At 33.3% G+C, this 11478-nt stretch overlaps 1 protein-coding gene across 1 annotated transcript in view; it reads right to left on the reverse strand.

The window, feature by feature from the left end:
* Positions 1-11478, reverse strand: part of Sb (serine proteinase stubble) — an 86300-nt gene that overhangs the window by 36499 nt on the left and 38323 nt on the right. The window contains exon 3 of the mRNA XM_013318120.1: positions 420-506. Coding sequence (XP_013173574.1) covers positions 420-506 — 87 coding nt within the window. The remainder of the gene's footprint in view (positions 1-419; positions 507-11478) is intronic.

The raw sequence follows: 11478 nt of genomic DNA on the forward strand, positions 1-11478 counted from the left end.
AATTGTTAAAATTACTCGATAGTAAATCAAATTTATATGTTCTAATTGAAGTTATTAAGACTCGAGTAACCATTTACATATTCGTTCATATTATGCATAAATATACACACAAGTAAAGTATCAAAACTTTTTGGTTGTGCTTTCTTTTATTCGCAAACTTAAGTCAAAAAGGGAATAATCCTTTAAAATTAAGCTTTTCATTATTTAAGATAATCTGTATAATATTATGAGCAACTATTGAATGATTAATTCAACGAAATTGTTGACGATCTCTTGTGTCGTAGGCTAAGACTGCGTCCTCCTTAACGCAATACCCGTCCTCTACTAAGGTATACATTGAAGTCGTCTATGATTTGTTATCGTTTGATTAGTGATAAGAATAAAGTGCAAAGAGGAATGCTCACTGTAATATTGCTCACCGATGGCGGCGCGGGGCGCGGCGCGGCGTGGAGCCGCGGACAGCGCCAGCAGCGCCACCGTACACCACCATCTCATCACAACCACACCTGGAACATACAAAATGTTATATAGTTGATAAGTTTGGAGAAGTTTGAACTTCACGAAGGAAGAGACAGGTAGGAACCCTAGATAGAGACGGATGTATTGTGTACGTTATCTTCGATTTAATCTTGCATTAGAAAATTAAGACTTACCTATGTTTAATATTGTTTTAATTAAATCAGGAAATAATTATATCTAGATTAATTATTGTCAAATATAATTTATATAAAAAAAATTACATGTTCTATAATTTCCCACATAATTTTTCCTTTCTAATAAAATTTCGTTATTGTAAATTGCTTTAAAATAATTATAAAAACTTACTTTTACTGTTTATGAAATAATAAATTAAGCAGTTCTGCTATTAAGTAATTAATCTACACTAAAGGACGGCTTTAGTGGCCATTTTACATCCCTGAGTGTAGTTAGTCAGCATTGCATGCTTATAATCTAATATTTGCGCTACTAATAATTCAAAGAGGCAAAACTTTATCGTATTGGCATGGTTTAGTTCGAACCAGTTATTAAGGTTAATATTGATGACTGCAATCGTAAATGTAATACGCATTTACACGTTATCACTTAACTGTCCATTAAACTCTTATTACAAATCACACGAAGGTAGAATCACAGAGCAGTCACACGTCCATACTAAAAGTATTGTTTTGACAGTACCTGTGCGTTGAAACCATAGCAGTACTGCAATTTCTACTCATGATTCCTACCCTCGTGTGAACAGGCTTAATGTAAGCGAATCGAAAAGCCTGATATGATCAATATAGATCAAATTGCATTAAGCTTTTAATTGGGCAATGGAAATATTTTGCGAGATTATAGAAATGCCGGCTTCTTATTTCACAACGGACGGGATGAATAAGACAGTCTTATAACGATTAAATATATTTATGGTTTTAAATTTTGAATTGACTAAAGTACGTCCCGACTTTGCCATGGTGAATTTTTTAATCACATTAATATTACTAGCTGTCAGTCAATCAGTATTAGTTTCAGACTGTGTTCTACATTTGTGTCAAATTTCAGCGAGATCTATGCAGTCGTTCTAGAGATACCTAGTTTAGATACCGTAGTTTTCTAAACACTATGCAAGTTTTCCTGTTGAATTTTTCACTGTTCCAGTTTCCCTATCAGATTGTGGTACTAGTTTAGTGGAACACAGCGATAACAACTAAACCACCAGTGTTGCCAACCTAAGCGATAACACTAACCCCAGTGTTACCAACGAAAGCACTCATAGTAACAAAGGAACTGTTAACGATTGTAAATCAGTTGATTCACCGTACTAACGACATTTTTACAAGTAACTCATAAAATCTAATGTCTGTTTTTATGAGCACTTATTTCAATACTTGTCTCATATATTTTTGTAATAGTTAATAGGTCATACTTAGAAAGGATCTATGAGTAGAAACTATCTAAAGAAATTAAGCTATTGCCGAAAGTACCATGGGTTTCTAAGAACATAATCTCTTTATAAAACATATCGTCATTCCTGTCATTATCATTGGCAAAACGGAGATAACAACATTTTTTAAAGAGGGATTTTGGTGTCAGAAACCCACGGTTAGTCTTTCTTATACAAGCAACGATCACTATTGCAAAGTTCAATCTAACTTTAACTAGTGTTCAATACTAGAACAATTTTGTTAAAAGAATTTGTACAGCTAAAACAGCACGAAGAATTTACTTAATATTTACAATTGAATTAGGTTTTGATTTTGTTTATTTCAAAAACATAGAAAATCATACATTATTTAAACATCTCATCGTATTCTGTGTCGCCAATAAGCGTAGAGTAGACCGCAAAATTACATCAGAATATCAAAAGAAACATGAACGTTTTCAATCTTAAAACAGTTTCCTTATTACCGTATTACAAACGACATTTCTGGTAGATTACGTTAGAAAATTGTTTTCAGACTCAATCCAGGGAGTTCCTTCGGAGTAAGTACCTTTGAAGCTACGCTTGGATAATTCAGAAGACTGGAAATTGAGTGGAGCTTTAAAACTTTAACTCTATCATTTTCTTTTACCTTTCAATTTTGTTTCTTGTATACTAATATTATAAGGAGTAAAGATTTGATTGTTTATGTTTGCATTGAATAGACTCCGAAACTACTGAACCGATTCGAAAATTTCTTTGTTGGGAAGCTACACTATCCTTGATTAACATCTTACTAATATTTGCATGGAGGGATGGATGTTTGTTTGAAGGAACTGCTGTTTGGATCTCGCTGAAATTTGGCATAGGTGTGGAACATAGCCCAGAACACACAGGCTACTATTTTTTTTTTTGTGTGCGAATGGAATCGCGGGCGACAGCTTTATTACTAATATGTTAGAACTAGTTGTGTAATAATTTAAAATAATAAAAATTTCGACTACAGTATAAATTTACATATATCTATTAAACTCAACTCTAAATATCTCTCTACTCTAACATCTAATAAACTCTAATAATATACTCTAAATATCTAATAAACTCAACTACAACATTTAAGTAAAAAAAAAAATAGCAAACTAAAAATAAAACCAGTGTTATATGCGTGATTGAACCTTAGCGGAAATTACTAATAATTCTCATTCAAGTATTGTTAAAAAAGATGATTAGGTTAGCTCTTAAGAAATAGGAACGCGACTAACACGTTCATTAGTGTGGCAGATGTTTTTGCGGGAACTGATTGAGTGGCATTGTTCTCATGACTTGTTTATCAGTATACTATGTCAATAGGTGACAAAGAACCGTAATTATTTGTTTAATAAATAAAAAATTAAACAGTATCATCATCATCAGCTCACTATACGTCCCCACCGAGGGGCTCGGAGCCTACGCTAAGTTAAGGGTGATTAGGCCATAGTCAACCACGCTGGCCAAGTGCGGGTTGGTTGACTTCACTCATATCTTTGAATTACTTCTCAGATATGTGCAGGTTGCATTACGATGTTTTCCTTCGCCGTAAGAACGACGGATAAATGTACATATGTAAATCGAAAAACACATTGGTACACGGCGGGATTCGAACCCAGGACCTGCAGATTGCAAGTCAAGTGCTTGACCACTGAGCCACCGATACTCGACAGACATTAAACAGTGTAACTTCGATCAATAACCGCACAAAAATGCGTGTAACATTCGCGACAAGAATTAAAATCTTGAACTGTCCAACACATTTATTGTAATGACAGGTAATTATTTATTCTCGTCTATTCTACTAATTTAACAGATAAATAAGGCCCTTCGTACACAAGGCAACGTAAATTATTATAACTAAATTTGTGAGGTTGCGTTGCACACTGGGCATTTTCTGGGTTGTCATAGACATTTTCTTCTGATATTTTTCCTTGAATCTGCTTTTTATGACTAAATATATGTTTTATAACGTTAAATTTGACATGTAGTTAGTCATACGAAGCGGAATATAGCAAAAAAAAGTACTAAATAATATCATAGGAAAATTTCTAGAGAGCCAAAATTTTTGCCCAGTGTGCGTCGCTACAATCGCGTAAGGTGCGCCCAATACACAAGACTTTGAATCGTCGACGCGAATCGTCTATTCGGTCAGTAGATGCATACCGACTCTTGAAAAATGCAGCGACTTTTCTCACCACGATTTTGATAAATTGCTAGCGACTATAATTGGACAATTAGAAATGTTGGCAAAGCGCTGTATTCGATCTTCTATGAAATTGTATAACGTAAGTCGCTTAGCGACTAAAGTCGGTTTTCCAAGCTTTGTGTTGCCTTGTGTACGAAGGGCCTAGGTATACCATAAGAACCTTACCTTTTGACGGACGTACAAGCATGTCAGTACGATTAGTCACGATTCCCCTGCACAAGTTAATTGCACATCACGGCCCATCATTATTTCGAAACCATCGATCAAGTGAAAACGTACTTTCGTTTATTGGATATGCACTCAAATTATAAGCGTTGCGAGTTCCATCAGACTTTACTAGACTTTAATTGATCGTAATAGGAGATACTAGTACTATTTCCGAAAAAGGGTTTAATGTCTGGAGAGCTATAAGGCCTTAGCAGCTTCGAAGAATTAGGTGTTTAATCCGTCATATATCAACGGAATACGGAAAGTGGGAGGCACAGGACCAGGCATTGTGGCATCGATGGTCCTCTTGCGTTCAGCAGTGAACAAATTTAAGCTGAATATGATGATGATGATGATTATGAAAGGGAATACATAAGTTTAACATTTTCACATATTATAAGATTGCAAACGAGTGAACGGCCACCTGAATTCACCGAAATGACAAAGCGACCGCTGCCCAAATAATGCGCAGTTGCAAATGCGTTGCCTAGCGCGTTGCGTTAACGTAGATTAAATCTTCGGAGGAAAGAGACTTAAAGACACTAAAAGAGAATATTTCTCCTTCCTATAAGTCACCTCTTCCGTCAAATCCCCATCCATATCCCATATTTTCTTTATAAGAAAAGTGTAGAAAGGAAAATAGGGGGATATTGTAAAATAGATTATGTTTCATTTTCCACTGTTATTTACTTAACTTGGCATTTTTTTTAGATATTTAATTAAGTCGTTAATTAATTAAATTTAGACATTTCAAACAAAACATCAAATGCCATGACTCAGCTAATATTTTGTATTAAAAAGCTTTCGCTACAAACTCGCCTTGAGCGATACAAGAACGAAAGTAAAACTCTTAACCCGTGTTAATTCACTCGTAAAAACTGCCATTACAAATTCGAAAGTTAATTATAGTAACATACTGTATAAGGGCCTATTCCACTGAATTTAATATGGCAGTCTTGTAATCTTGTACTGACAATGTTTCTTTTTTACGCGTAATTCCATTGGAAATATTTACTGTATTGATGAATTTTAAATGAATTATTTAAAGCAACTTTACGATTTCGTACCTTATATATAGGATGTAATAAAAAGTAAGTTTTATTTTGGTTTAATTTATTTATGTTGTATTTCGAATACTTCGTGTTCAGAATAAACCAATTTTGTGCGTTGATTTGCTGATGTATAAAAAATAGGATAAAGATTTATCAACCAACAGATTAAAAATATATTTTCTTAGAAGAGATGAACCAAAATACTGGTTTAGTTATGGTATAAGAATACAACAACTAAAACTCTTTGGTAGCAAATTATAAAACAAGATAGGTAATAGACAAAACGAATACAGTTCGAAAGAGTTTCTTAAAGTACTTAAGGTAAGATGATTTAGTTTATATTTGCTAACTGAACACAATAACTTACACTTAGTTGATAAATTCATAGTAACTGGATATTTTATGCAACATTTACATAAAATACATATTCCATATGCACTTATGTGGGTCATATGTAAATGACACACCCTGTACGTGTATTTCGTAATACAGTCATAAATTATGTCTGCTACAGACATGACGTAAATCTATAGCATACAGATTTTGTATTGTCTATGACATATTGTCTGGAAATGTCAGACAAAATTACAAATTCAAGTTATTAAAAAAAAACGACTCAACTCATAATTTAACTATGGTAGGTACAGTCAAATACTTAAATTCGCACGTAAAATTTTTGCTACAACTTTTCATAAGCGCTTTGGAATCATCAAATTACATTTCATTAAACGTTCGCTATTGTACAGTGGGAACTAATCAAAGTATCGTCCCAAAGAAAACGGAAACCGAAAGCTTCACATAAATTCACAAACAGAACTCACATGAAACCTGTCACTTGTCATTTCTCACAGGCGTAATACAGCTGTCATCGCATCATTGTTCAAGACTTTCTTCGAATTCGTCATAATATTTTGACAAGTTGAAAGAGTCGAAAGCTTTCTCATACAATTTGATTGACAGCTGCACAGTATCAATGGCTTACTTTCCCTTGTTTGTTACATGTTACATGTTACATGTTACACGTGAGAGAATTGTTTCAATTGTAACGTGTTGATACGCGTGTTACGTTTATTCATGAATAATGTATTGTTGATTAATGACGTCATTCCAAACATCTCAAGATTAATATTGTATGTGCTCATCAATATTCATATTGCAATGCGAATTATTAATCTGACGAGTATTAATAACACAGTACTAATTATTTGATTTAGTAAGGATACGAACGAAATGCTTTTTAAACATCTCATCTGATGGGGCGAAATAGTTACATGTTCCATGAGATCTATTAAGAGATACACCTCTTTCAGCTGATGCTTTAATTTACGTACCAGTATTTCATACAACATTAAGTACAGTCAGCTGCAAAAATATGTGTACATTCGCAAAACTTCTTAAACATGTATACGCATTCGATTTCACAATACTGTTTACATGTACTGTCTTTATGGTTCCGATCATAAACACATGCTATCGACGAATATGTGGGCCATATATAATTTCTAAAGGGTTATTAATGCACACATAGGTATGTAGCTGACTGTAGTCTGTTTAATAATAAAAATTAATTGTAAAACATATCTAATATAACGCGACTGTAAAACACAAGACTATTGCGTTCATTTAAAACATATGTTCATCACAAAAATAGGTCAGTGGTACAATACCCGATAGTGTGTATATAATAAACTAATCAAATCGTGCCTTACCTGAGAGCCGTTTAAGTAGAAACGTGTCTAGCTATATACACGAGGAAAATACTATGAAATTATAATCAACTGCCAATATGGAGAAAATTTATGATATTGTTAAACTGATAGACAGGACTTATACTTCCAACTTAAAGCGAAAACTGAGGTAATAGTAACAAATATCAGACGAAAGTCTCTGTGTATGTGTATATTTTTTGTGTTGTTTCAAATTTAGAGATGTGCTTCAAAATTCTGTCATTACAAGATTGTATTAAAATAAAACTGTACTGTACACTTTTTTTAAACTTAGTAAAGAGTACAGTACTCATGAAATATAAAAGTATTAAAAATATTAAAGAAAAACCTTTAGGACGGGCTAAGCGGGGCGATGTAATCAAAAATATAGTACAACACAGTGACGCACACGATACAAGCGGGAGCGTAGTTTTGTGTACATTGCACCGCTCCGCACGTCGCGACACATCGCTCGTCATAATTTCGTGCCTTTGGCCTGTGTCAAAACTCATAACGCAAATAATGTGTGTTTCTATGTCATCTTTACGCACATAAAAATATATCAATCGCCACATAAATCTTACTTTTACGTCTACAATCTTTTATAGAAAACACAGATATACTCGATAAAACTAATAAAACGTACTAGCTGCCAGGCTTAGCACTTATCGCGCTTTAGCCATGTTTAGACGTAAATTGCTTTTATTGCCACCATGTTAGAATAAAATTACTTAGTGTCTTGCTTATTTGACTTGATATGACTATCCGGTTAAATACCGGAAAACTTTAATGATATAGATTACAAATTAACTTTTTCTTAATTGATTAACTTAATTGTCATTTGATTGTACAGAGACTGTCAATTTCCTAAGATAGTTATTTCTTAAACTCGCAGTTCAATTAAAATGAATTGATTCTACTCTACAGAACAGTGCATAGCCAGCCAGTCTTTGTTCCTACGGAAGATCTGCAAAGTATGTACAACTCCTCCATACATCTCTAGCAGCTACAACACCACCTCCTTCTTCTAATAATTTTACACACTTACTATCATCTATAGTTAATCTTTCACACAATCCATCCATACTTTTTTAAGTATTAATCATGTTATCATCATCATCATCATCATCATCATCGTCATCAATCATATCTCCGCATCACTTGTCAATACCACGCTCTTTGCTTCTCAATTTCTCAATCACTGGCGCTTTCAAACTTCCTCTAATATACTCATTCTTAACTTTATCCCTTCTAGTCACATTGTGGCGCGAGTCGATATTAACATATATATCTCAGTGTTAACAAAGAATAATGATAGCATTTATCAATAGGCGTTGAATAATAGGGAACTTAAATCAGTAAATAATCTGACCTACTATTATGAACATTAATATTAAGTGCCGGAGCAGATGTGGTTCATTGTTCACGGGTTCATTAAGGTTGTACCGAAATTAGGTCAAGCAAGCTTCGCTGTAATGAACCTACTTCGTTAACGAATTTTAAGATATTTAAGATTTACGATGCGAAGGCTAAATATTAATATATTTTTCATATTTTTTATATGGCGGAAAAATTTAACTAAGCATATCTTTTATACCTTAGGGTCGGGATATTCTCCAACGGTCTATAGCTGTTATTATTTCACATATCCATCTTTCTTATTTACATTCCTTCCATACAATCTTCTGACTTGCTGCTAGTTTCTGAAACCAAATTGTCTGTATTGTCATCCCTGTCATTATTTATGACAAAACAGTGAACCTCAGAAACATACGATTAATCTTATAATGACAAATTATTTAGTAGTTTGGACATATTAAGAAGTCTTACCTGTAGATGCCTCTAGTTTTTTTTTTCTTATTTTCACTTACGATCAAATTAACGATGGTATATTTTGTTAAAAAAAAACTACGACCAAAATACTTATGTTTAACAATAGCCAGTTTAAAACAAATTTAAATGTAAATTAAATTACTAAAAGTGAAAACAAATAAAATTACATTTAATTGAAACAATTATTTGTACAAAGAGACTCCCCCTCAATAATAATTAAATGCACACATGGTCATATTAAATGCAAATTTTATGTAATCACTTTCTATATGAAAGTTGATATTAAACGAAACAATTATATCGTGGAATATTAAAGTGTTTAAGACTTCAATGTACCACTCTGTTAGCATAAACTCAATGTATACAATACAGGGGTGTCAAACCCAACATACATATATTATACATTGACTAGCGGACCCGACAGACGTTGTCTGACAATTTGACACTGCGATGGTAGCGCCGTCTGTCGGATCCAATGTAAAACATTCCAAAATCAACAACTACTAATAAATTAAAAATTAATTAAAAAAACATTGTCCAGCGGACAAAATTGTGAATCTAAACCATTCCCAGATCCCCTTGAACACACACAAAAAATTTCATCAAAATCGGTCCAGTCGTTTGAGAGAAGTTCAGTGACATACACACTCACAGAAGAATTATATATATAAAGATTTACATGATATTTTTGTATACAACATTAATTATATCATATCATCATCACTCCATATTATCATATCATATCATATCATATCACATAATAGAGTTTACACAATAAGTATTCCACAGAAATTACAATATCAAACGAACCAAATGATACTCCACTATTTAAAATAGGTCGTATCGTTCACTCAACTATAATATTACTAGCTGTCGCCTATGACTCCGTCCGCGTAGGATTAAAAAAATAATTAGTATCCTATGTTTCTTACAGACAACATTCTACATCCATGCCAAATTTTATCGAGTTCCGTTGAGCTGTTCTCGAGTCTAACAATTATCCATCCATAGATCCATCGATCGTTTCTTCATCCTTCATATAATTCATGAGCGAGGTTTGGTACAGTATTTACTACTCATCCATCTTTCATACATACATAAACACAAACAAATCGGTCAGTCAGTCGGTTTAAAATATTCCACATCGCGAAGTCATTGGTGCAGCCCTGTCATATAGAAAGTGGTCTGGGATTAATTAACTAAATGCCTATTTAAATTGTTGCACAAGTCAGTTTATAAAATGACACCTTCATACTTCAAGTATCACATCGTATTATTCATAGCACATTCAAGATAGCAAGTGCAGATAAATATAACTGGCAAAGATAAATCTGATATCTTACTCCCTATTTGGTATTTTCTATCCTTGTTATCAGGTAATCTATGTCACCGTAAGATTGTGAATTATGTTAATTTATAAAGTCACTAGATATGTCAGCAAATTATAAACAAATTAATTCTGTTGTAGTTCTGTTTGCACTGCCTAAACACTTGTACATACACAAACTTTTTTTTAAAGTAATTTAGTTTATTAAATGTATAATATGAAAAGTTCACAGACATTTTAATAAACAAAAAAGGGTCACTTCCAATGAATTTTTATCGCTCTGCCTTTGCAGTCTAAATAAAAAGGCAGATTCAAAAAAATCTAAAGTGTCTACCCATATCTATATTATAATCTTACTAATATTATAAATGGGAATGTTTAGATGAATGTTTGTTAGAAGGTGTTTCCGATTGACCTCCCTGAAATTTGGCATAGATGTATAACATAGCCTAGAAGGACACATAGGCTATTAATTAAGTTTTTTTTCAATTCCAGGCGGACAGAGACTTCTATCTCGATGTATATGTTATCTGGTGTTCTAAATCAATTATCTTAAAATAGCTAGAGAATATAACATACAATTAATTATTTCTGCTACTGGGTAAGAATATTGGAGGGCGTATCTGAGATTCCTATCTGAAGTCTATAGAAGCCATTCCTACATTCCATACTACGAGGTCATTGCGGTCTATTTGACTTGATTTATGAAATAACTCTTAATAGGAACACTAATGTCTAGACATTAGACATACAGACACAAAAAGGAACAGTAAGAATGAAATTTAGAGGAAATTAAAAAAACTTTGTAAAATAATTTTTATAATAAAGCAGTAATAGCCTTATGGTTAAAGGGACGGATTTCCGATCACGAGGTCAGAGGTTCGAATCCCACCATTCAAATATTGTCGTAAACCATATCCTAGCACAAGCTTGAGATTAGTTGGAATGGTAAAAGAAATATTAGAAAATTTACAAAAAAAAAAATTAGGTATTGCCACTGTAGTGTATGCATAAACGTAGTGTTGTTTGTCTCGAGCGTACACGCCATAAGTACATGCCGGAGAGAGGGGACGTCAGTCGATGTCAGACCTTTGAGCCGGCAACACGTGTCGGTACGTGAACGAGCCAAATATAGCACAACGAATGCTACATTGGCGACGAGGATAAAACCGTGAGTACGGAAATAAATTGTTTTTGAAAAAAAAGGAAAGAGAAGA

Source organism: Papilio xuthus, unplaced genomic scaffold (assembly GCF_000836235.2).
Source record: "Papilio xuthus unplaced genomic scaffold, Pxut_1.1 DF826933.1, whole genome shotgun sequence".
NCBI lineage: Eukaryota > Metazoa > Arthropoda > Insecta > Lepidoptera > Papilionidae > Papilio > Papilio xuthus.